At 40.4% G+C, this 27,958-nt stretch overlaps 1 protein-coding gene across 5 annotated transcripts in view; it reads left to right on the forward strand.

Annotated features, from left to right (window-relative positions):
- The window catches only part of SIPA1L1 (signal induced proliferation associated 1 like 1), a 454,573-nt gene that overhangs the window by 337,776 nt on the left and 88,839 nt on the right, over nucleotides 1-27,958 (forward strand). For all 5 annotated transcript variants that reach the window (XM_059722914.1, XM_059722916.1, XM_059722917.1 and 2 more), the window contains 2 exons: nucleotides 15,176-15,350; nucleotides 25,979-26,082. In XM_059722914.1, the coding sequence (XP_059578897.1) occupies nucleotides 15,176-15,350; nucleotides 25,979-26,082 (279 nt within the window). The remainder of the gene's footprint in view (nucleotides 1-15,175; nucleotides 15,351-25,978; nucleotides 26,083-27,958) is intronic.

Below are 27,958 nucleotides of genomic sequence, written 5' to 3' on the forward strand. Positions count from 1 at the left end.
ACATTATTGTGCGACTTATGACGTATCACTGGTAATAATGAATAATATGATGGTTAACATATATTTTTTTAAATTTTTAAATAATTAAGGGCAGCTGCTCCTTCGTACTGATTGAGACATCTTATTTTCTAGATCAGAGTTGTCTAGCTGGTGGCCCACAGGCCATAAGCAGTCCTGGAAACTTGCAGCTTTTGGGTCCCTATTCAGGGTGCTGCTTGCCCCACTGCTCTGGCCACTGCTGCTACCAGAGTCTCCAGACTCCCCCTCTCTTCTCCAGTTTCTGCTGCCTACCCCCACCCCTGGGGGTGAGGCTAATGGAGCCACAGCTGGATAACTCGGGGAGCCCCAGGGAACCTGTGCAGTGTGGGGGGGACATGCACAATTCAATGTAGCCTCTGCAGATTGTAGACTAGGAGGTGTGTGGCCTCCAGCCACTCAAAAATTGACAGCTGTGTTTTAAATCAAAGTGTCTTCTTTGTGTGTTTTTTCCTTTAACGAATTAGCATGCTATTTCATTCAGTACAAATGGGCATGACCTTTATCTAGGAAGCTAGGTTAGGTGTTTCATGGAGTAAAAGAAATTAAGTTCAGAAGGAACTATTGACTGATCTGAACTGGGCACCTGTGTGTCACAGACTGTGAAGTTTTACCCTATTACCTCAATATTGAACCTGAAACACGTATTTGTCTAACATTCCAGAAAGACACTTGCCTGGATCTAAGGACATCAAGAAATAGAGAATCCACTACTTCTGTTAGTTGTTTATTAAAATGATTAATCGCCTTTGTTATCATAGGTGCCATATTTCTTATTTGAATTTGTCTAGATTCAGCTTGCAGCCATTTGCTCTTGTTATACCCTTTCTCTGCCAGATTAAAACCTTTTAGTGCTTATTATTCTCCCTGTGAAGATACTTATCCAGTAATCAAATCACCTGCCAATCTTGGTTTTATAAATTAAACTGAGCACATTCTTTCACTGTAAGGCATTTTTTCCAGCCGCATACCATTTTGTTGATCTGTTCTGCATATACTCCAAAATTAGCATCCATTTAAAAGGGAAAAACAAAAAGTACATGCAGTTTTCATGTATTGATTTCATGAGTTCTGTACAACAAGGTTTCAGTCGCTTACCATCTCCTTCTCACTATTCCTCTTTTTAAGGACTGTATTAGTTTTCTTGCCACAATATCACAATGACAATCTATGTTGAATTTGTGATCCTTGCTTATCAAGAATTATAGATGACACTGTCTTCCTCGTTACTTACCATTCCACCAGTCTTTGGATCATCTGCAAATTCTGTCAGTTCTGATTTTTTTTAAATTTATATTGAAATCAGTATGTAAAGATTGACTTTCTTCAGCACTAGCACCAAGAACTCCCTGCCTCACCTCACCTTGATAATGTTTCTCTGATAGATTAAATACCTTGAGATCTGTCAGTTAGCCAGTTCTTAATCCATTTAAGATTTTTGTTGGTGATATACTGTAATGCCGCTTTTTAAAATCAAAATATTTGTCAGTATTAAGTTAAAATGTATTGCATCTTTGGCGTTACCTTTAGCAACCAAACTTGTAATTTTGTCAAAATAATTAAATCAGGTTTGTTGGTCAAGACCCATTTTCAGTAAAGCCATGTTGTCTGGCATTAATTATATTGCTGTCCTTTATTACATTTTAATTGATTCCTGTATCAGCTTTTCCATTATCCTACTTGGGATGTATAATAAGTAACTTGCCTGCAATTATCTAGATATTGTGTGCCCTTTTAGAATATCAGTATTATATATAACACTCTTCCAAGCTCAGTGGATTTCCCTGGTGTCCCACGTTTAACTAAAAATTAACATCAGACACTTACATCTCCACAAAAAACTCTGGAATATGTTATCTTATCTTAACTTGCTCATTTAAAAATATTTATACTTAGTAGATGTCACCATTCTCTTTTCTTACTTTTGGATGGGAAAGTATTTCCATGATCCTGTTTCTTTTCCATATATAGAACAGAAAAGTTTATTGAATGCTTCTGTCTTTTCTGCATCATCATAAATAATTTTAACATCTCTGCATGGTAGTCAGGTCTGTACCATTGTAGGATTTCTTTTTTTTGTGTGTACTTGATGCCTTATTGTCCTTAGCCTTACCAAGTCTTTTTTATGCTTTTAGCTTCCATTATCAATTTTCTATATTTCCTAGCTGCTAATTTATGTTGATAATAATCAGTTTCCTCTTATCTTGTTATGTATCGTTTTTATTTCTAATGGCTACCTTTCCTTTTGTTTGATCAGGGTGGTCTTTTGACCGAGGTAGTACTTTCTTGTTTGTAGAATCGTGGCTTTTTGGTCACCTAAATAATACATAATTAGTAATAAGTAGAAGCTGCTCTTCATGATTTTAAAAATAAAATATGAATCTATAGAATAGTTTGATCCATATGATATGACATGTTACAATGAGCATGCTATTATTGATCTTCATAATGTGTCCAACAACATGGCTTGAGTGGTACCACAGATGTTTGGAAAGAATATAAAAATAGTAGCAATTTAACAATGAAATGAAGTAAAGTTCCAAGATAAAATTTATTTTTCCCCCAAATTAAGTCATCTTTATTTTCTTAGAATTCCTGTGATCTAGGAATTTGTTGACAATTTTTTTCTCATCAAATCAGATGTCATTATAAATATTGTACCAAAAAATTAAACAATTCATTCAGATATTGTTTTGTTTAAAAAGTGGACTTGGGGGGTCCCATCTAATTTTATATAATATCTGAGAATAAAGAAAAGAGAAGAAAACAAGATCCCATTAAGTTCGTTGAAAGGAATAATTAAAAAAAAAAAAAGGGATTGGGGGTTTTTGTTTGTCTTAATTGCAAAAATCCTTCTTGAAATAGTATTAGACATTAGAGATGTGGAATTGGTTAGGCATTAGAACAGATAGTGGAACAGATTATTTAATTTTGTTACAAAAAATGAATTATTGTGACTTCTTGTGCTACTGCAGAATAGGGTGTGGTGCTGTGTTGTTAATTTGTGTATATTGAAGAGTTATATAGGTGAGTAGATTAAAATATTATCTTGTCATGGCTAGGGGAATACACACGCACACACACACACACACACACTAAAATCACTTAACATATCAAATATAACTAGATGTGGCAGAGAATATTTCTCTCCTTTCTTAGGAAAGACCTAAAACTAAAGTAATACAGAATAATGTTCTGAAGATTAAATGATATTGAAATATTTTTATATTGATAAGAAATCTCATATTCTATTTTTTATATTTATGTTGGAAAGTAATACTTAAAAAGCTCTCTGTAAAGTCTGGGGCTAGGGACTGATATTCAAAAAGCCTGAGCCTGAATTGATTCAGTTTTTGCAGTTTAGTCTAACCTGGCTAGGCTAAATCAGTTTTGTAGTCAAACAGACATCCGAGAAGTGCAGGCACATGCTTGCAGTGGCTCAGGTTAGAAACTGGGGGGCGGTAGAGCAGCCTTCCCTTCCACAAGGCTGAGCTCAGGGGGGCATGGCCAGGACCCTACAAGATGCTCTGATTTTTTTTCCCCCACCTCTCCTAAGCAACCCAGCAGGGAATGTTTATCCCCTAACTCGGTGTTTATCAACCCATTAAAAAAACAAAGTCTCTCTCCATTAACTAATGGAGCTCTTAAACAGCTCTTCCAAGGATGGACATGAAGCTACCTGTTGATTAGCTCCAAAAAGTCTGTTTGCCTATCGTCTGCCACAGCATGGACCGTAGCCACTATGTGGTCTGCTAGCTAATGCTGAGGTGTCTGCGTAAAGCAGAGGGGAGGGAGGAATAATCCCTGCATAGCAGGGAGAAGCCAGGCAGACACTCTGTGAATGCAAATCTCTGCTGGAGCTCTGGCCAGGGAGCAGAGAGGAGGGGCCAGCTCTGCTGCGTAGCAGATCACCCTGCCCAGCCCAGAGAACATGCTGGGATGCTGGGGGACTCTGATTTAACTTAAACCAGGTAGGAGTCTAGGACAGACATTGCATAAACTGGTTTGAGCCAAATCATTTAAGTCTGATACCACATTCAAACAGATTTATCTCAAACTGGTTTCAGCCATTTTCAAACTGGTTGATGTGCGCTAAATTTCTGTTCTGTTACAGGTTTGAACCAGTTTCTGATCACTTAAACTGATTTAGGTGTAATGTCTGTCCCTAACCTCTGTGTCAAATAATAATGGCAACGTACAACTATCAGTCTTGAACATGTCTTTTGAAAAATATACCTGTTACATTAAATGTATTTTACAGGGAGAGTAGGGCAGTGAAAATGGTAAGTAGCATTTGTGGGTCCATAAACGGGTTAAGATACAGACATGCTTTAAGGAGGGGAAAATTTGAGCACCATTTGAGGAGGAATAGTGGAAAAGAAAACTGAAAACAACAGTCCATATGTGCTATGTTGCTCTGTAAAATAGCTCCAATATTACTGGCCATCAGAAAAGAGCCTTATCTCCCTTTCTTCTCCCTTCTCTTCCTTCTGTTACCCTTCTCTCCCTGTCTTCCCTACCTCTGCCAAAGAGTTTCCTCAGGGAGAGACAAAGTACTAGAAGAGGGAGGTAGATCTGCCTAACAATTTTTACTTGTATGTTTTAAAAACTCATTTTGTTCAACAGATAAATTGAACAAAAGTTTAGGATAGGTTCACCTGTCCTTCACTTCTGACTGGCTGGTTAGGAAGATAACTTTTCTTCTTCTAATGTAGGGCTATGTAGACTAAAATTTTAAAACTTTTGCATGCAGTTAGAATATATGCACCCATTTTTATCAATTTGTTGTGAGGAAATTTGAGTGAATCTCTCTAAAATAGAACATCAAGGGACTGGTAATTCTGCTTAAACTAAAATCAAGAATGATATATTATTAATTGACTATGGCTCTTGCATTATGATTAATTAGAATAACTTAATGTTATAAATCTACCATAATGTAAATATTTAATAAGTACTGAGGGTAGAACTGTTCTGTGTCAATTTTCAGGTGACTCAGGTACCACTCAGAGGTACACATAAAAGGGTTTGTCTGCCCCTAGCTTGGGTGACCCTACTGAATTGCGATTTTTGACATTGACTTTGTGGCTGGGAATTCATCTTTGAATTCAAAGTATTGTACAGAAATAAACTAATCTTCAAAATGACCTTAGAAGGTAAATTAGTAATATCATACCTCAGTGGGATATGTTAAAGAAGCAAGAGTAATGTGATTTGATCAGATTCACAGGGGAAGATAGTTGCTACACCCAGATTAGATACTTACATTTTAAGTCTGTATTTCTCGTACACTTTAGAATTCACTCTCTTAAAAATAATAAGAAGATTGAAATGATTCATTTTAGCCTTGATGTTGTGAGATTGAGTGAGCAGGGGAGGTCAAAGGAGTCACATTCACCGTGAATTTCTATTTCAGTTGTGAGCTTTTTAAGTTAGCTATTCATAACACTATCACTATTGGCATGTAGCTATTTTTGGAATCTTATACATTCAGTGCACAGATGGTGTTTCTGAATTCAGCTTTTACAGTTTTTGGTGAATGGGAGTTTAGGTAGATTATGATAATTCAGAACAATTTGCACATGCTCAATAGCTATTGTACATCAATGAATGGCTCAGCTGTTTCTAATTTGTTTATCCAAAATACTTTATTACAGTGCTTAATAGTTTACATTATTGATTGTCTCTATAGTTTCATGTTTAAAAAGCAAATATAGGTAAAGCTGTATAGAATAACAAAAAAAAAATCCTGTTTACATAAACACAGAACAGACTTTTATAAGGTGAAATTTTAGAAGTCCTCTAAATGCATCTCATGCATAAAAGCTAAGCAAGGCTGAAGTGCTGTCATCTCCCAAGACACTTAAAGATTCAAAGATCACCTTGTCAGTGATTTACAGTAGGAGTATCAAACATACACCTCCAGTAGCACTCCATCCAACCCACTGGGCTACTAGTGGACCTTGGAATTTGGAGTTGTGGTTAGCAGTGGACAGGGCCTACACCAGAAACTAGCCCAGTGGCAGCAGGGGTGTGAGTGAAGTCTCTGCTGACACAGCTTCACTTGCCCTTCAGCTGCTCAGCTCATCGCTGCATGTTTCACGTTCATCACAAGTGTCCACTTGCCCCACTGCCACCAGCCCTGGAAATCTAACCTACCAAGAAGTCCAGCTCGGGGCATGGTGTGAGTTGGACATCCCTGATTTAAAGAGTAAAATTAAGAGCACCTCTATACAAATTAGTAACTTCAAGTATGAAGCTGAAAATAATTTCATGTATATTAAATTTTACACAATGTGAGTAGATAAAGTAAAGGACCTACATGGGTTTTTGTTATCACCTGAGCCTTAGGCAGCCTGAGAAATCTGCTACAAGCCATCAGTGTCTGATAACAATGCCAAACACTCATATAGTACTAGTGAGGATCTCAACGTTCTTCATGCTGAAATTTAATTCTGAATGCTGCAATTCTGTTTCCAGCCTTCCATGATTGTTACCTAGGAGAACAGAATTTATACTAAGAAATTACAGTATGGCCTCTCTCTTGTTCTATCAAGAAAATTTGATTTCTGATGCTTTGGAGGGAAGTACTAAGGAGAGAAATATTTCCTCTTACTCCTTTCCTGCTCCATAGTGGTCCTTCCTGACCCTTATGGCAATCATAGATTCATAGATATTAGGGTCGGAAGGGACCTCAATAGATCATCGAGTCCGACCCCCTGCATAAGCAGGAAAGAGTGCTGGGTCTAGATGACCCCAGCTAGGTGCTCATCTAACCTCCTCTTGAAGACCCCCAGGGTAGGAGAGAGCACCACCTCCCTTGGGAGCCCGTTCCAGACCCTGGCCACTCGAACTGTGAAGAAGTTCTTCCTAATGTTCAGTCTAAATCTGCTCTCTGCTAGCTTGTGGCCATTATTTCTTGTAACCCCCGGAGGCGCCTTGGTGAATAAATACTCACCAATTCCCTTCTGTGCCCCCATGATGAACTTATAGGCGGCCACAAGGTCGCCTCTCAACCTTCTCTTGCGGAGGCTGAAAAGGTCCAGTTTCTCTAGTCTCTCCTCGTAGGGCTTGGCCTGTAGGCCCTTAACTATACGAGTAGCCCTTCTCTGGACCCTCTCCAGGTTATCCGCATTCCTCTTGAATTGCAGCGCCCAGAATTGCACGCAGTAATCCAACTGCGGTCTGACCAGCGCCCAATAGAGGGGAAGTATCACCTCCTTGGACCTATTCGTCATGCATCTGCTGATGCACGATAAAGTGCCATTGGCTTTTTTGAGTCGGCTGTGTGACGAAGCCATCATGTTCATCTTGGAGTCCAGTTTTATTTAAATTGTAGGATTGAAGTTCCCCAATTAGCATGCATAATTACCACTAATAATAACTGTATTGAATCTTGTGAATGGAGAATGGGAGTAAGAGAAGATCTATGTTCTATTGGTTTGACATTGATTTGCTGTGTAACCATGAGTAAATGACTCAACTTTCTTTTTCTCTGTGCTACTTGCAATCTTAGTTTTACAAGGATAGCCCTTGAGAAGTCTAATGGAAGTATTAAGAGGTCTTAAAAAATGGGGAAAAAATTGAACAAGGTTTTGAAAAAATGACAGTGAGGAACTGCGCCTCCCTCTACACATTGCAGGTATTTAACAATTACCTGGTTAATTACGCAATTACATGGAGACCAGCTACATGTGCAAAGTAGCTATCACACAACAAAAAGCTCCAACCAGCTATAAAGTTAGACCTAAAACATTTGTACTGACTTTATAACTTGTTGCTATCGAGCATTAATTTGCACATGTAGCAGGGAATCCCTGTGGCTTCAAGCTGCAGGAGTGCAACATGCCTAGTATAAAAACCCTGAGAATTACAGGAGCCATGATCCCCAGGGTCCAGGGGTTTCCCACACCCCTGGATGCTAAAGCTCGGGGGTGCAGGAAAGCCCCAGTCCCTGGAGATTGTGCTGATCCTCCAGTGCCAGAGGTTGCTCTGTGCCCCTAGGATGGGAGGGATCACTGCTGCAGCAATCTTCTGACCCTGGGGGTTTCCCCACACCCCTAGAGCAGTGAAATCATTGCAGCAGTGATCCTCCAGCCCTGGGATTGCCTGGGGTGTCCCCCGCAGCTGGGAACCCACAGCACTGGCAGTGAGCTGCAATGGAATCTAATGCATGATCCCATGATCATACCTCCTGCCACGCACACGTGGTGTGGCAAGAGGCACAATTAGGTGAATCGTGCATTAGATGTATCGTGCTTTTACCTTCTTGTGTAGAGGGGGCCTGAGAGGGACAACACTTAATTTTTAGTTTCTCTTGCTTTATAGTTATGTATAGACAGTGAAAAAGCCCAAGGTGAAATTGATGTAATCTATGCAGCTTTCTAAAAGTTGTGTAGATTGGACTGTTAATGAACAGAATACACGTTCACTCAGCAGTTGGCCAAGACAGGCAGATGCCTGCACTGGCCAAGGCCAGAAGCTCTAGTGGGCTGCAGCCCACTCACACACACCTCCCAGCTCTAGTGGGCTGCAAAGCCAGAGGGCCCTGTGCCCCCACTCACACACACCTCCCAGCTCTAGTGGGCTGCAAAGCCAGAGGGCCCTGTGCCCTCACCAGCCCCCCCGCCTGTCGGTGGGGGGGTCAGTGAGGGGGAAATGGACCCCCACTCCAGCACCCCAGTCAGGGTCTGCACAGTGAGAAGAGGAAAGCCCCTGGGGCTGACAGGTTGGGAGCTGGCAAGGAATCAGGGCTGGGTTGTTCACAGCCTTGCAGAGCCACGTTGTGGGGAGAAAGCCTTTGCCTCAGGGGGTCTCTCCCCCACCCACTGTGGAGACCCTAGCTGGAGGGCCTGGGCTGGAGTGGGGGTTCAGTCCTTCCCGACCCTCCTGTCCCCTTGCAGCTGATGATTAGTGTGCAGGCAAGGGTGCAGGGTTGGGGCTTTTGCAGTCCAGCAGAGTGCTTCCTCCCCCACTCACTGTGCACACCCCAGCTGGGGAGCCAGGGCTGGAGTGGTTCCCTACTCAAAGATTCACAGAAGTTTAGGGCTGGAAGGGACCTTGTAAGATCATCGGGTCCAATCCCTCTGCTCTGGGCAGGAAAGACTTTTGGGGTCAAATAACCCCAGCAAGGTGTGTGTCCAGTCTCCTTTTGAAGATCTCCAGGGTAGGTGCCTGCACCACCCCTGCTGGGAGTCTACTCCAGAGTTTGGTCACACGAACCATGAAGAAGTTTTTCCTTATATCCCATCTAAAATCTAGGAGTTTATTCCTTGCCCACCACCCTGATATTGAGAGGTGTGGGGAGGGGGCGGGCCTGGGGTGGCTGAGCCATGTTATGTGGGGGGGTAAAGCCCCCACCCCCTGCTGTGTAGACTGTGACTGCAGGGAGGCAGGGCCGGGGTGGGGTTTGTTCTCCCCCTCACCTGCCCCGGTGTTGCTGCCAGCGGGGTTGGGGAGACTGCCTTAGCTTTGTGACAGTAGGGGCAAGGCCCTCTAGCTGGGCTGGAGCAGCCATCTGGGATGGAGGCTAGCCTGCTCCCACCGTATGGGAGGGGGATAGTGGGGCCTGCAGTGCATCCTGGGGTGCTGAGGCCTAACGTGTCAGGAATAGATCTGGAACAGAAGTTTGATTGACCAGTTTAAGCTAAATTGGTTAAGTCTGATACTACATCCATCCAGGACTATCTTAAACGGGTTTTGGCCATTTTGAAAATGATCTACGTTCACTAAACTTCTGTTCTTTTACAAACTTAAAACAGTTTCCAATCACTTATACCGGTTTATGTGTGTTGTCTATCCCTAGCCTGTATGTTTATGTTGAATAAACAATGAAATTGCTAACTAAAATAATAAAAAAAATTTCAACCCAACTGAGTCACAGGAGCCATACAAGTTGTCCTTTTGTTATATCAATAGCAAAAAATGCAAATTGAACTTCAAAATCACTTTCTAGAAGGATCAGCTGGGTCTTTGAGGACAGTACTGTGTTCTTCAGGATGTTCACCAAAGGAGCTTGGGGTTTCACTTTCATGTCAAGCAAAAACCTGTCTTTATTATGTCCATTTGACCTTTCTTTTCCTTTCTAGAGTTTACGTATGTGCTGGCGTAAGGCCAGCCTAAGCTTCAGTACAACTCCACTATGCTTAGAAAGAGACTTCTCTCTTCCTTTTCCCCAGCATGGGCTCTCCAGCAGCAAAAAAAGCAAAACTAACCCGTTCTTTACTTCCTTCTTCTTACTCCCATGCTCTTATTAATTTACTTCCTTCTCACCATCTGCCATTATATACTAAAGTTACAGTAAGGGTTGGATTTGGGGTTTGAAATAGTTTAACTTTGGCAAGATCTGTGCTTTTTAAAGTCCATGGGAGTTTTAGTGTACAATTCATTGGAAGTGGTTAGGTCAGTTTTGAGTACAGTCACATTTCCCACCCTAATATATTGATTAAAATTATTGAAATTGTTCTCTTACCTTCCAGGGTTAATGAAAGCTGACAAAATATTAGCCTTTTCCTATTACACACTCTGCTCCTTCTTTTTAAAACAATCTATATTTTGTTTACACTCAGACTCTTAAGAATCATCTAAGTATTTTCAATCAAAATTCATTAAATTTGAGTTCATATAACTTTTAAGTACCAAAGTATATATACAGTCTCTTTGATTAATTTGTAAAGAAGGCAGCCTACACTTATGCTTTCACATTAAAGGACAACACCATCAGGGCTTGGCAGCCTTTCAAACAGGAGAGAAATAGTCATTGTAACACATTACATAATTCCCTTAGTCATGTTCCACTATGACAATCCAGTCAGAACCTGACAGACTAGTTTGCTTGGTATCTACAAGCATTGTACTAGCAATTACCTTCTAAAACAAGCCTAACCATCATATTTGCTTGCAGACAGTACACCCCTCAAGTAAGATATGCATGCTGTTTTTTGGAAGGCAGAATGAAGAATAATAGATTGTTCTAGAATTACAGCTTGTTTGGAGCAAGGCTAGAGCCTAATATTCAGCTCACTACCCTTCTCCCTTTCTCTTTCCTACTCAGACAAAATATACACTTTGAACCCTCTCACAGACATAGGCCTTATTGGCAGCAGGCCTTGGTTCAAAATCACAGGACTGCTGAATGTCCCATGGCATGTTGGGGAGTTGAGGGGGAAGGGAGTATGGATTCCCATGGTTTTCTACTCATCTGGGGGATTTCCCCTGCCTCAGACATTAGTGTGACCTATATTTGTGGGACATTTGCTTCAGCCCATGGCAATTTGCTCCTTTTACCTTCTGTTCCAAGAGATAGTGTGTTTTGATAGCTATTATCTCAGCCACAAGAGTCAGTGAAATACTTGCCATTATGGTTAGTTTTCCAAATGTTGTATTCCATAAGGACAAGGGCACCCTTAGACACCTCCTGAAGTTCTTGCCTAACTACCTTTTTTTCTTCCCTAAACCCCATGTCAGAACAGGTGAAGTGAATATTCTTGTATTTGGAGAAAACACAGGGAGAGATAAAATCTTTCAAGTTCTATATAACATTTTGCAGAGAGTATTGAATGACAATCAGTTTCTACTTGCAGGTTATCTAAGTATCTCTCACCAGGATATACTAGCAAGTAATAAACACCACCTGCCCACCCCCCTGGTCATGTCAAGTCACATTCATTAGATCTCATCTAGCTTCTGCCAGTTTCTTCATAAATGTCTCAGTTCCCAAGATCTATAGATCTACTACCTGGAGTCTGTTGATTCATTTTACACTACTCTTTGGTGTAGGCTTCCAGATCTGTTATCCTTTTTGGTAGAATTCTTTCAATCGTCCTGCTGAGAGAACTGTTTGTAGTTGCTAAGAGTGGTATCTATATGGATATTCACTTAGTTACTTATCCTACAGCAGCTTGTTCTTTGAGGTTTGTTATCCATACAGTTACAAAACCTACCCTACAACCCTGCTAATTGGAGTGTTTTTCTCTGGGATTTTGTTTGTCAAAGAAAATGAATGGCTGTTGGGGATGCTTCACCCCTTATATCCTCAGCTGTAATAGTCAGAAGAGTATGCAGAGAAACACCTGAGACCTCAATAGATACTGATGTTCAAAAAGAAATCTATCTTTTACACATGGGAAGCATACACAACAAGAGTAGAACCTGAGTGATCACATCTTGAAGAATCATAGAAGGGTTAATTTCAGTTGCATTAGAAACAGGGAATGGAAATAGTGAAAACCAAGCAAAGAGAAATGTTTGCTTAGTTGCTAACCTGTAGCTTGAAAAAAAAATGATAGGGACCCCCTAAAAGAAATAAAATAGTTGCTAAAATCAATAGCAACTCAAATATGATGCATCTTATTATCAGAAATACGTGTTATGTAGTGCCACTTTACATAGAAGAGAGAGGTTGAGCTAATGCAGTGGTTCTCAGACTTTTAAAATTCAAAAGGCACTCTGTTTCCAAAAGTAATTTATTTATTACAGTGCTTTTTTTTATCTTGTTGCACTCAACAGCATCCTTAAAAGCATCTCCTGGCACTCCAAGTTTAAAACTATAAAAAAAAGCTATTAAAATGTTCATAGATTCATAGATGTTAGGGTCGGAAGGGATCTCAATAGATCATCGAGTCCGACCCCCTGCATAAGCAGGAAAGAGTGCTGGGTCTAGATGACCCCAGCTAGATACTCATCTAACCTCCTCTTGAAGACCCCCAGGGTAGGGGAGAGCACCACCTCCCTTGGGAGCCCGTTCCAGACCCTGGCCACTCGAACTGTGAAGAAGTTCTTCCTAATGTCCAATCTAAATCTGCTCTCTGCTAGCTTGTGGCCATTATTTCTTGTAACCCCTGGAGGTGCCTTGGTGAATGAATACTCACCAATTCCCTTCTGTGCCCCCGTGATGAACTTATAGGCAGCCACAAGGTCACCTCTCAACCTTCTCTTGCGGAGGCTGAAAAGGTCCAGTTTCTCTAGTCTCTCCTCGTAGGGCTTGGTCTGCAGGCCCTTAACCATACGAGTGGCCCTTCTCTGGACCCTCTCCAGGTTATCCGCATCCCTCTTGAATTGCGGTGCCCAGAATTGCACGTGGTACTCCAACTGCGGTCTGACCAGCGCCCGATAGAGGGGAAGTATCACCTCCTTGGACCTATTCGTCATGCATCTGACAACAAATGCAGAACTGTTTGTAGTTGCTAAGAGTGGTATCTATACTATCTATACTAAGTTATTCACTTAGTTACTTATCCTACAGCAGCTTGTTCTTTGAGGTTTGTTATCCATACAGTTAAAAAACCTACCCTACAACCCTGCTAATTGGAGTGTTTTTCTCTGGGATTTTGTTTGTCAAAGAAAGTGAATGGCTGTTGGGGATGCCTCACCCCTTATATCCTCAGCTGTAATAGTCAATAACATATGAAACGTGTATCCTCACCATTGGGTAATATTCAAGGTGACACCTGACAAAATTTACAAATTATGCTCAGCACAATGAAATCCTGCCACAGTGCATAGGATGGATTTGAATGGATCTGCAGTGGATTTAAGTGGTCCTATTAAGAAGCTCACCCAACTTCAATAATTGTTTATTATGAGACCTTATAACCAAATGTTAGCTTACTGACCAGGCCTTGCATAGACACTTAATGTCTCCTGCAGGAGTCACTGCTTTCCCAGGAGAAAATATGAGGATACAGATATTCAGGATTTTTCTACTAGAGCAAAAATGGCCATTTCAGGAGAGAAATAACCCAGGAACAACCAGGGTTAAATCACTCCCAGGAGAGTTTCTCCTGGAAGAGCAAATGTCTGTACTTTACCTTTCTGAAAGAAGCCACAGCATAGTCTGTTCTCCAGTATCCCAGAGAGCTTTGCTCCCCTTCTCCCCCCCTCTCCCCCCCAAAAAAGTAAGCTGCTTGGGCTGGCTGGACTCCCAAGCAGGGAGCAGAACATTCCCTCTTCATAATCTCACAAAGTGCAGCAGAAGACACAGGTTGATTCTGAGCTGTCTGGGTCAGCCACTCAGGGGTTCCCTTTGTTCTGCTGTCATCTTTTGCTAGAAAGACTGAGGGAGTCTGCAGAGTACACTGAGCTGTGTGTACAGGGCCTCCTTGGTTGTACAGCATCAACACTGCAAGTTCTGTGCTCTTCAAGGCTTAGCATTCAAATGTACATTCAGGCATCCCTGGGTAAGTTTTTCTACCAGGAGAACAACCCTGGGAGAATTCTCAGAGGCCATTTGAATGTGTACATGCAGCCTAAGATCACAAAATGAATAGGGCTTCAATACATTTCTACAACCAAATAAAAAAGTAGACATCCTTTAGAAAAATAAAGGAAAGACAGCAGTCATCACTGCAGTCAATTCAGTATTTTAATTCAAGCAGAGCAAAGGTAGCTTCAGTAGTATAGCAGTTAAAACAAGTGAGAAAAATAGGAAACATAAAGAGTATCTAATATCAATAAACATTTTATTTCCTATTGTTTAAGAATTTCTAGTATAGTAGATGCCTCCTTCCCCACCCTGAGTCTGTACCTGAGGTGGGCAAGCACAGCTCCCAATGCCATGGCTGCTCCAGGAGCACGCACTCTGACAACCAGCCCACATGGCCCTTTCCACAGCCCCAGTGGTGGGGGGACCAGTTGAGCAGAAAAACCCAGCCTCTTCCTGCCCACAGCAGAGTATGCTGCTTAGAATATGAGGGCTGGGAGCAGAGTAGCAGCTGCAGATGCCACTTGTCCATGGGACAGTGGGTGGTGGGGAAGGAGTGAGCACCCCAGCACCCTGGTTGAAAATCACTGATCTAGTCAATAGGATACAATAGGAGTGAGGAAGTCTAGTTCTTCTCTTTCCTTTTTTTATACACTTGTTGTGGGGCTTTCGATAATGCACTCAGCTTTTCTGTGCCCCAGCATTTTTGCAAACTAAGCAGTTGGACGTCATCACCAGGTATGATCAACTTCATCACCACAGTACTTATCTATTTGAGACAGGTGGTAAAAAAAACAGTAGGGAATTTGGAAGAAAGTTATACAAATAAGTAAACTTTTTCAAGTCTATCAGTTTGGGGATTAGTTAAATTGCTGTACATTAGCTGAAACTTTCTATCTAATTTATTGGATATAAAAATCTTGTTTTTTTTATTTGCAGTTAAGCTATCAGCTGAAGGTGGGTGTCATGTACTGCAAAGGTGGACAGAGCACAGAAGAGGAAATGTACAACAATGAATCAGCAGGGGCAGCCTTTGAAGAGTTCCTTCAGCTGTTAGGAGAACGAGTTCGACTGAAGGGGTTTGAAAAGTATCGTGCTCAGCTAGACACCAAGAGTAAGACGGCCTTCTTTATCTTTTTCCAATTCTAACAAAATATGTCATGATCAATAATTGATACTTCTCTCACATTTCTTTTAAAAAAATCTCCTTCTTTGCTACAAACTAAAAGTTGTTCTCTATCAAACATCATAAGTGAAAAAAGCAAACATAAAATAACTCATACCTACCTGGTTTCTCATCACTTTAATAACAAATCATTGCACTTTTACAAATATTCAGCTACAAAGTGATAGCTAAAACTGCAACGTAAAGGTGTTCCAAAAATCCAAAGTAAAAAATGAGTGTCCTATGGAATTATTGTTAATGTGTTGGCGCATTACACTACATGACAGCACTGCCTCAGTTATGCATTATTAACTTCAATATTAATTTCTTTGCTTTTTTGATGATATCTTAATGATCTTTCTTCACCAAAAACAACATTTTAAGTATCCAAGTTTATAATCTCACCTTGGTAAATTAATAAATTGATTTTATGCCGTGACCAGCTTGTAGTCTGCTTCCCCTAGGCATTTATATTGTGTTGCTTCTGCTGAATTTATTCTAGTATATTCTTTTTTATATTTTTTATAGAGTTTGTCTCTGTGAACTAAACTATATTAGGGCAACTGTGCCCACCCAGCTTTGCCATAAAGCAAAGGGTTGCAAAAAAGCAGTTGAAAAAGATTTAATGCAGCATTATCTGTAAATGTAATATTCTGCTCTTGAATGAGGGGGACAACATAAATTTTATGAAATATATTTATCAGACAATACATGTTTTGTTTGCCTGTTTGTGCTCTCTTTTAAAATCTGTTTAAAAACTCAAATACCTGAGACCCATTTTTGACTAATTTGAGTAACCCCATTTGTATTGAAGTCCATTGTTATCTTCCTTACTTGCAGTAAAGGAACTTAACCTGAGTCATGAAAGAAAAAAATAAAATTCAGTGTAGCAAAAAATGGCCTGTTTCCATGATTCTGCTACCCTCAGCAGTGTAACAGGTAATTGAGAGACTATAAAAAATGTGAAATAGCCCTTCTTAAATATGACCTTAAAAGCATGTTTTAAGAACACACAAGGGCCTTCTTCAGTCATTGAGTCCAGTCTCCTCCTATTGCAGGCAACTGCATTATATATAATCCCATTTATAAAGTTGTAACGCTCCATCTTGAAGCTAGATAAGTTATTTGCTCCCACTACTTTTATTTGCAGGTGCATAGTGGCAGAACAGTTAAGGCTACCAATGTAGAGGCATGCTGAAGGCCATACCCAGTCAACCCAGTTACCATTAAACAGTCATCAAATGGTTACCAAGTAATATGGGATGATGAATCAGAGGGGGCCCAGTGTGATGGTAGTCATGTCATTCTTTTGTATGCTCTTATACACTCTTTTGTATGCTCTTAACTACAAAAACTGGGATGCCTTAACTGTCCTAGCCTAATGCACCATCTGAACTTGAGATGTACCTATAACCTTGACTACTATTAGAAGACTGTTCTGCAACGAAGCTCTCCTGTAGTTTAAAAATCTTCTAGTTTTCACCCTAAATTTATTCATAGTTAATATATACCTATGTGTTCTTGTGTGCTACTATTGTTGTTTAACTTATATAGCTACTTTTCCACTCTGGTTTTTACCCTGTTGATGTATTCATGAGCAGGAATCATGACTAACATCATTCAGTTAGTACTGAAGTGCTCCCTGCCTTTGTTTTATCAAGGTAAACAAGCCATGACCTTTTAGTTTTATGAGAGCATCTTCATTTCCATGGATTTTCCTAATAGCCGTTTTCTTATACCTGTTTGAATTCCCAGTTCCTATACCTAGTTTGCATTCCTTTTCTTTAAATGTGCTTGACCAGAAATGTATCCACCATTCCAGATGAGGTCTTACCAGTGTCTTGTTCAAAGGCATTAATAATTTCATATCTCTGCTGGAAATACCTCACTTGGTATATCCTGGGATTGCATTTTCCTTTTTCACAGCTGCATCATGTTTATTATTTTTATAACCAGTAAATAGTGTCAAAATCAACTACATGAAAGTACATTACCATCTTAGAGCAGTCAGTATTCATCTGTGTCAAAGTAGTGTCATCTAACCCAGTTTTTCTATAATCAGCTACAGCTGAGATTATGTAGGAGGACATGGAAAGAGCTAGGGAGGGGAGAAGCAAATATTTTGATTCCTGATGGGTGTTTTAATGGGTGAATTAATGATCTTTCTCTAGTATTTTTTTCCCATTTGAACTGGGCTTGTATTAGAACTTGCATTCAGAATTGACAAAAGTTCACTCCTCAAATTCTTACAAACAGATAAATCTGTTAAATGCAAATGTTGTAAACTCTTCAGATTGTGCATTAATCTGCAAAATTAATTGTTGCAACAATACGCTGTAAGGATGGTTTTCATAATAATAAGTAAATAATACTTTGATAAAGCATATCTTTGTTAATAAGGGAAGCAATCACTAGATAAATATTTTAACTCTGCACCTGAAAAAATATTGCAACATATCTGGCATTGGTAGATGTTGAAGCAGGTTTAACATTTTCTCAAGTTTTAAACCTAGATGTTCATGGTGGTGTTCTGCAGGTCATTAAAGTATGTTGCATTAGTATTTCACATTACCAGGCCTCACTTTTGTTGTCTAAAATAATGTTTTCCACCTGTGTTCCATGGAACCTGGGCTTCCACAATAGGTCACCAGAGGTTCCACAAAGAGATTGGAGGTAATGGTGGAGTGGGCCAGGTCACCTGGCTCTGCATCATTCTTTAGGATAAGGCTAGGGATAGGGGGTTCCACTACAGAAGAAATAATATGAAAGGGTTCCATAACCTTAGGAAGTTTGAAAACCACTACAGAATAACTCTAAGCTGAAATTGTATGATTTCCTGCAAAATTGAGCATTAGAGAGTGATCTTGTGATTCTGTCCCCACTATGGTATTTCCATTCTAATATTATAAAAGCCTACATCTGTCTGTCTATCTGTAACACTTTATTTGCACTCTGATTTTCTGATGGAAACAGCCAATCAAAGTGCTCCAAGTGTGGGGGAGTGCCGCCATGATTCTGAAGGACCAGACAGAGAGTGGGGGAGCCGAGGCCAGGAGTGCAGCATGGGCCGTTAGGTGGCGGCACTCCATCCTAGCCCCCTCCCCCCCAGTCATTCTTGATGGGCAACTGGCTAGTATACTACAGAATTGTAGTATTCTACCTGCAGACTACTTTGAAATATCTTAATTCAAAGATTTGTTTCTGATGTATTCTTGTCATGTAGAATTGCTGATATATAAAACCCACAAAATACCATGCATCATATTGTTCTTATGATGCTGTGTTTTGCTTTTACAAAAATTGATAAGTATATGTTCCAGATGGAGCAAGCACACATTTACATTGCATGAAGGGGCACAGGAAGACTATATTATGGTAAATTGTGAGGCTAGGGCAATCACACAGAGCAGTCTGGATTTTTATGTGAATGGGACAAGTCTACCAAAATGCATTTTAACAGAATCGAAGGCAAACTGAAATGTTTGGGAACGAGGAATGCAGACTATGTTTGCAAAATAGGAAGTGTTTTGGAAGACATGACACTGAAGTATTGAGAGGTCATAGTAGACGAGCAACTCAATAGGAGCCTCCTGTGCAATAGTGAGGTAAAGAGCACTAGATAAATTGGGCTATAGTAAATACAGAATGAACAGAGATTTTCCTCTATAAAGACAACCAGCAAAAGGAATACTGCATGCAGTTCTGGCATCCCCGTCTTGAAAAGAATGTTGAAAAATTGGAGAGAATGCAGAAAAAAGCCACAAAAATTATTCAAGGTTTAGAGAAAATGTCTACATCAAGAAATTCAGAGTTTGGTCTGTTTAGTGTAACAGAAACACTGAGAAGTCGGTTGATTACAGTGAATAATTACCTTCATGAGAAGCTTAGGCTGTTTAATATAGTGGAGAAGGGTATATATAACAAGGACACATGACTAAGCTGAAGCCAGAAATTAGGGAAAGTTTTTTTAATGGCAAAAGTGAGTAACTACTGGATCAAACTACAGAGGGAAATGGTGGACTTTCCATTCTAGATACAGTATCTTGAAATCAAAATTGGATGTCTTCCTGAATGATATACAAGTTGTGCTGCAGATAAACACAAATTTTGGGGCTTAATAACACGGGTAAGAGGGCAAAAATTAACAATTTATGGTGTGTAAGAGATCAGACTGTCTGATGGGAACTAATGGCTCTTTCTGGCCTTAAACTCTGGAAATGCTGCTCCTCCAGAGAATGGAAATCTCAGCCACCCTCAGCAGACAGAGCCTTCTAGAAAATGACAGATTGCCTCTGCTGCCTTCTTAGAGGCTAGCAAAATGAGTTTTAACAATGTTATAGAATCGTAAGTATCTTGTATTGGACACTTTGTCAGCACTATTAAGAGCAGAGTCCATAGTTAACATAATTGCTTCCAGTTTACAGCAGCTGGAACTCAAAAATAATAATGATCTTCTGTTATCTAAGAAATAACTAGGTTCAACAGCTGTCTCCTAGTGACACCCAGACAACAGTTGTGCTCCCTACTTCTACACAGCCTTACATCTACAAGATGTTCTGTACTCAGTGGTTGATAATTTCTCCACATCCCTATAGAAACATTACAGGAGAAGTCCTGTGTGCTGCTACATCCATCAGTGTCTGCACACCTGACTGTGCTGATTAATAAGCAAGCAGTTGATGAAGTCAGCAGAACATTGCAGGCAGATGCCAGCATATGTTACACCTACCCCTTAAAAAAACCCAAAAAACAAGACAGCTGCTGCTAGGTACATTAAGCTGGCTTTTACATTGTCCTTGGTTGTACAGGCTGTATATGTGAAAATCAGGCACTAAGAACCATCAAAAGTCCCACCTTAAGAAAGATTTAAATAGATTTATTTAGAGGAAAATTATTTCTCACCAAGTTTGCAAATATGGTATTGCCTAAGTATTTTAGCCCTAGGTATTTGCAGCCTTTTCAGTTAAATAAAATTATTTAAACTGGGACAGATTATAAAATTTTGTTGATTAAATTCCTGCAACAGAGTTTGGAGGAGCTAAGAGCCCTCATTTCTGAGGGTCTTCTGATAGCAGTAGATTCCTTGGACACAGTGGTGAAATTTAGAGCAATGGCCATCACCATGCACACAAATTGGTGATTACAGATTTTAGTGATATCTAAAGAAATACAAACATTGGGGAAGTGATTTTTGAGGCTGTGACCTCTTTAAGAACAAAATAAATATGACTTAGACTAGCTTAAAGATTTATGAGCTCCTTGAGATTCTGCATCCCAACATCCAGAAGAAAACAAGCCAGATTACTCATTCCAAACAAGGAGCTCTTCACCTATAATGATAGTCAGCAAGGACCCTTGAACTCCTCAGGAAAAGACAGAGGCTCAAAGTTATGCCCTCCTTTGGAGTGGGAGTGTAAGTCAAAGTTTGCATGCTACGTGTAGTAGTCAGGGTTCTTTCCTTTTAGCTAAACAGAACCAGACCATTCAGCATTTGCAGAAGGAATGAAATGTCAAGCAGTATCATCCCAGAAACTCAAAATGGTTGTCTGATTGTATATGTTTGTTATGAGTTAGCCAAACAGATAACTCAAAGAAAGGTCAGTTATATACCCAAAAGTGTTGTACATGTGTATTCCATGCCCCACACTCCTGCTTTACTAATGCAGTGTCTTAGAATACCTGGAATTTCTTGTGGTGAAGGAACTGAGGGATGGGGTTTTGCCTGATTTCCATATTTTATGCCCTGGGAAATAAGAGACAAGGGTACCTTGTGTATAGGCACTGCCCCAGTAGATACAGCTGGACAATAGAAACTAGCTGAGTACAGGGGAGTATAAGTACACCAACAGTGGAATATAAGTGGGCAGCATATTTCAAAGAACAAAAACTACTGTAGGGTACTTTACAATTCTTTGCTGCCATGGTATTGATACAAAAAGTCCCTGAGGAAAAAATGATGTGGTAGTGAAGATAATTTAGGCCAAATGGATTGTGTTTAAACATCTCTGGTATGTAGTAGTCTACAGCTGTGAAACTTTCTTCTCTTTTTTCCAGCTGTTTGCTCTCCAAAAGCCAAAGCCAGAGACCACCATCATGATACAGTTCTTGGATTCATTATCCAGGAAAATATTTCCTGGCTGGAAATTCTGCATCAAGTCAGCACATAGGAAACTTAGAGTTGATTGTGAAGCTGCTCCTACAACAAGCACTGTCTGTCTGTTCATTAGCTTGCAAGAAAGGGCAGGGTTCTAGTGTAGGTTAATTCATTAGTCCTCCACACCTTTGGCAGCATTTCACAAGGAACAAAAAATAGATGCTTGATCCAAGACAGGATGTAGGGCTTTCCAACACAAAGGAAAGCTGATTTTTATATACTATCTGAAAATGTAATAAGATTTAATGTTAGTATTTGATGTCGGAGTTATTCTAGCTAAGAATTGTTTTCAAGTATGTTAAGCTTAGTTCCTCAATATTTACTCTTAAAATGACTATCATAATGCTCACTCTAATTAACTATATTACAGTTGTCTCTGGCAGAGAGGTAGAACTCCTTTCATTTTAAAGTTCATACATCCTTTCAGATGCACCTGTTTCTGATGCATTGGAACAATGAACTTTATCCACCATGGCTATGGACTTCAACAAATGCCATTGGTGAAAATAACAGTTATTTATATTCTGTTTGCTTATTTCCAGCTTGAATTACAAAAGTAGTCTGTCATTTGGCAGCCAGGAATCTTTGGGTAGAAAATACAATTTGGAAATGACATGCATTGTAGAGACATTGTCTTCTTATTTTAAATCATGCCCACTATTTCCCAGTCTCTCAAATTGTATTTTTATTGTTTTTATTTTGCCATTATACAACCTGTCTCTCATCATGTGCCCAGCCAAGGCCTGCCCACCCTATGGGTGATCACTCAGACTGATCAAGCTTGTCCTGAAGCTTTCAGCAGGGTGTAATCTCCTGCCCACTCCATCCCTAGTAGTTGGTTAGGGTCTGCTGACCCTCCTCTTTCTCCATATAAACCCCTAAGTCAGAACAGGCAGTGTCCAGGCAAGAGAGCTCTACCTGATGCATTACCACTTTGCTAATCTCTCTGGCTTGATACTTGACTCCACTCTCTTACTGATCTCTCGGATTCCTGACTTGGTCTATCCCAAGATTCTCCTTGCCCGTATCTTACAGACTCTGCTCTGCCCTTAATATAATCAATGTCAAGCAACATGAGTTTATGGAAAATAAATCGGGTCAAACTGATTTTTTTGCTGAAATTGTTTGTTTGATAGAGATGAAGTTACTTTTAAGAAATGTCTATAAGCCGTTTGACTTGGTGCTACACATTTTGATTAAGAAGCAAAAGTGATAGAAAATCAACATGACACATGTTTTAAATGTATTTTAAAAACCTGGTGAACTGCTAGGTGGGAATATGATTGTAAATGAAGAATCACCATCAAGTGGGTCTGTTTTCAATAGGGCACTACAGGGATCAGCACTTAGTACTACGTTATTCATTGTTTTTATCAGTGTCCCAGAAACGAAACATCTTGTTGATAAGGTTTGCAGATTAGAACTAGATTGTGGCAGTAATAAATAATGTTGAGGACACATTTTGATCAGAAAAGCTGTATGAGGGGGAGGGGGAGGTAAAATGTAAAATCACACATTTAGGAACAAGGAATACAGGCCATGATTACTAGACTGAGGGGGGCGGGGGGGGATTGTATCTTGAGACCTGGTGCATGTTCATTTAATGGCACAATGGGATTTGAGCTCTGATCCCAACAATTGTTCCTCCTGCCATGTCATGCATGCATGGCAGGAGGCATGATTGTGGATCAGGTCCCAATCGTGCAATTACGACTAGCCAGTCATAATCCCAGGCCTCCCCTGCACCAGCAAGTTGAAAGCTGGTTGTCATGGCCTCTCATTCAGAGCTGACAATCAGTGGCTTGTCAGAATGCCACACCTGGTAACTCTGGGTTTTAATGTCCCTAGCAGATTTGATGCCCCCTTTTGGCTCCCCCCACTGGCAACCTCTGATCCCCTGCAACTGGCAGCCTGGCAAGAGCTTCTGGGTACAGAGTTTAAAGTCCCCAGTGGTGGAGTGCTTTCTTTGATTGTGAGCCAATCAGCTGATTATCGGCCCTGGCCACTTGTTAAATTTAAAGATACCATACAAACCAGCCAATAAAAGGGTCTACATTGTGTGTGGAACATTTTTATGGCTTGTTTGCTATTTTGTGGCTCCTTAAATTGGGTGCATGTGTAGCACCCTTCATGTTTATGCCACAATTAACACATTCATTGCAGCATAAATGTAATGTGTAGAGGTGACCCTGGAAGTTATGGGTATTAGTATTGATTATTGTAGCAGATGTTGGACCAGTGAGAGAAGCCTGCACATAACTTTTTGTCAGGAGGCTGTTGCACAAAGGCAACCACATGGCAAAGAAGAAACCCGTGCCCAGCAGCAAGGAGATCCAAGACAAGCAGGCTTATTCTTCCACTGCAGCCTTCATTCACCTTCGTATGTCTTCTGTGTCTGCCTGCTCCACTGTTGAGGTGTTTGTGTTGTGTTGCATTGCTCTTCATCTGGTACCTCACCTTTGACCTTACCGCCATGGGTGACCCTACCAGGAGTACAAGCCTCTTGGCACTATTGCTGTTATGGTCATCGGTACACACAAGCCTCTCCATGCCATCAAGGAAGCAGTTCATAGAGAGGAGATGGAAACAGTGATTCAGAGAAGACTTGGGGGTCATGTTGCATTAATCAGCTGAACATGAGTTCCAGGTTTAATGCTGTGACCAGAATAGTTAATGTGCTCCTTAAATCTTGAAAGAGTAGAACAGGGAGGTTTTATTAACCTCTGTATCTTGAACTGCTGCAAACAACGCTGGATGCTGTGTCCAGTTTTAGAATCCACCAGGCAAGAAAGATGGGAAAATGGGATAGAGTTGGCATCAGAATTATTAAAGAATTGGAAAATGTCCCTTACAATGAGTGTCAAGGAGCATTCAGTCTATTTCATTTAGCAGAGAGAAAGTTAAAAGTGGATCACAGTCCTACCTGCAGGACAGAAGTTTTATAGTGGAATATTAAATTCAGAAAAGATATGGGTGGAGGTCTTGAGGCTAAAAAGATTAAGAACCACTAGTCTGGTTTAATTAATGCTAGGTAGGGATGGCAGAGGCAGGACCTAACCCTGCCCTGCCATGCTCTTTACGTTTTCTCACTCCTCCCCAACCCCCATCTGTATCTTGGGGAAGCAGGTCCCACCACCAAGGCTATCTTCAAAGGCTTCACGTGCTGGCAGCCACCCTCATGGCCCCCATCTCCAATCCCAGGAGTGTGGGAGGTGCAGAGGGAGAAACTAAGCTGCAAAGCTTAGCTCCAGCCTCTTGTCCGCTTGGTCACCCACAACATAGCACACTGCTGGAAGTGAGGGGTGGGAGGAAATGGGGGAAGCTAGCATAGAAGGCAGCTGGAGGATGCAGGGAGGGCAGCAGTAGTAGAAATCCCCAGGGGAGCAGCTGCAGGCTGGAGTAGGCACAGGGCACCAGTTGGAGGAGAGCATTTACCTCCTTCCACAAGGGCTGGGCAGTGTGGAACTCTTAATGGGATTGTGCGGCACCTCAGGGTGCTGTGTAACCCCAGTTGAGAATCACTGGTTTGATGTTTCAAATAGTTCTGTTTAGTCCTGAATAAGTGTAAAGATTTTGTGAAATACATACATTTTCCTGCTGTGCTGCTTTCCATTTTTCTAGATAGTTGTTAGTGTTAAACAACTTTGAACCAAATAAAGCATCTCTTATAGCATCTCTTTGGTAACCTTTTTTACTGTCTTGAATATTGACTAATTTCCCTGCTTCTTTGTTGGATATTTAATGCAGTACTTCCTCAGTCAGCCAGGACTACCTTCTTGCTTAGTAACTTTTTGTGAGGAACTTTGACAAAGACTTTTTGAAACTCCTTTTTGTCAGGATAAGGTAGGCAACTAGGGATACTAAAATAAAAGTCACCTAATAGTTAACTAAACCGTGAAGGTCCTGTGCTGGTAGTAAAATAAAGCTAAGCAAGTTTATTCTGCAATATTAAACGCTGCTCTGTACCTTCAGCAAACTGTTTGACTATATACTATAAAAAATGAATGCAACTATTGTGTGGGCCACATTTTATCTCACCGTGTATTTCAGAAGTGTATGTACATTCATTTTACAGTAGTAAATTCACCAGTGCTGATATTCAACTAGATTGAGGTCAGGATGTTTTTGTAGTCTTAATAATTTAAATGTTTTTCTTCTTTTTCCAAGTCCTTTAAAGCATCATGTGTTAAAGTATCCTTGCAAAATTATATTAACTATCTTAGTAGCTTGGTTAGTAGCTTGTTTTGACAGTTGAATAAATTATGGCTAGGTTTCCCATTGTTTTTGCCATCATGAAAGCAAAAATCAATGATGAGTTTTCATGACAATTATGAAGCACTATTTTAAAGTCAATTGTAAGGACTTGATGATCAGCTTTTATTATTTTATTTATTAATTAATTTTATTTATTTTTGTATTGCAGCTGATTCAACTGGTACTCATTCTCTTTATACAACATACAAGGATTACGAAATCATGTTCCATGTTTCCACCATGCTGCCCTACACTCCTAACAACAAGCAACAGGTAGAATGGATCTTGATCATTTATATTTTTCTTCTTCCTCAAGCCTTATGAAATAATTGTACTTTTGAATCAGTATTAAAAGTCCATCCTGTAAGGATGGTAGAAAACACTTAACTCTGTTGATGGATAAATTAGAGTGAGCTAAAAGAAAGTGACTAAACAGGAAAAAGCCTAGATAAATCAGTCAGTACATTGGCCTTACATTCAGCAGGTTCAAGTTATTCATAAAATTGGAAGAGAAGTTGGAAAAAAAGTAGGCAAATCATTTTGAGGTATGGTGAGCAACATGAATTATGCTTAGGTTAAATTTAATGAGGAGAAAATGGATAACTGCATAAACCAAGAGATTCTAATGTTTCACTGGAAAGCTGGGGTAGAAAACTTAAATTTGAAGGGTGGACTTAATAAAGTAGAATAGCATGTACAAGAATCTGCCATGAACAATGGTTGACATTACAAAGCCCACAGCTGTCAATAGTTATCCTGTCTAAAGCCTAGGGAAAAAACCCAAAATTTAATGAGTAGCGGAATGCACTGCCACTTTTCTGCCATTGATTCAATTATTCAATCCCAATACAACTGTTGAGACACACTTTGATAATCCAGGATAAACTGTTATTACTACTTACCTTTGAACCTTTTTAGGATTTATCCCAAGACAACAGACATGGATGTCTGAATGATTGCCCTTTGTCCCAGGACAAGCACAGCATTTCTGTTGCACTTGTTACTGGAGGCTGTGTTCAGTAATTCCGATGAGGAGAGTTTCTGAGCTGCACATTCAAACAGCCATGCTTTATAACAGAGGCATTGAAAGAGCACAGAGTTGTTTCCTTAAAACCTAATCCATTCTGAAATCCCCAAACTCTTAATTTCAAGAGCCAGCCTTTAGCCATTCAAATATTACACATGTGGATATCATTTTGTATCAAGATGTGGTTAATAGTTTGTTTTTTAGAGGAGCTTTCTACAAGAGCTAAACCAAAACTTCCACACCTTGTCTCTGGAATTCTCTATGGTTGACATCTTAGAGTCGATGCATATAGTATCATGCATGCATTCATGTCAGATTACTCCTGTAGATTTACCTTGAAAGTCCAAGGCTTAATGGGACAAAGAGATACTTGTCTTTCATTAGATAGTATCCATAGACTAACTACCTGCCTGAGGGCAATCTTAGCTCCCCAGTAGGGGGATGTGTGTAGATCGTACTTGAATAAGAAAAACACCTATCGAACATTTGCTGGAGTTCTTTCAGGAGACTATACACCGGGGTGGGTAAAATGCGGCCCACGGGCTGGATGTGACCCGCCAGGCCATTCTGTCCGGCCCACGGGGCCCCTCAAAAATTTTGAAAATTAATATTTATCTGCCCCTGGCTGCTTGTCATGCGGCCCTCAATGGCTTGCTAAAACTCAGTAAGCGGCCCTCCACCTGAAATAATTGCCCACCTCTGATCTACACAGACCCACAGGAATGTTTTCTTCAAGAGTCAGTGGTTCAGCACTGCATCTAGTGGTAGAAATAAGGAGGAGGGCTTCAATTTCTAAAATGCCCTCAGACTAAGATACTCAGTGTTGCAAAGGATAATGTGAATGCCTCCAATGAACAGTTCTGACTCCTAGTCAGTCCTGGGAAAGGAATGGAGATCACAGGTGTATCCAAGAGTGTGAAACAATAGAGACAGTGATCTCAGAGTTCAGCAACAGGGAACTTGTTTTATTTTTATTCCTTTTAACCACCTAATTAATACTGATTGTAATATTGTCAGATTTTGTAAGCTTGTGATGCATCATCAGATTCCACAAGCTAAATAGAGAGGGATGGGATGGAGCCGCACGGGCACTAAGGCATACAGTGGATAGCCGAGTGGTTG

Source organism: Alligator mississippiensis, chromosome 2 (assembly GCF_030867095.1).
Source record: "Alligator mississippiensis isolate rAllMis1 chromosome 2, rAllMis1, whole genome shotgun sequence".
NCBI lineage: Eukaryota > Metazoa > Chordata > Crocodylia > Alligatoridae > Alligator > Alligator mississippiensis.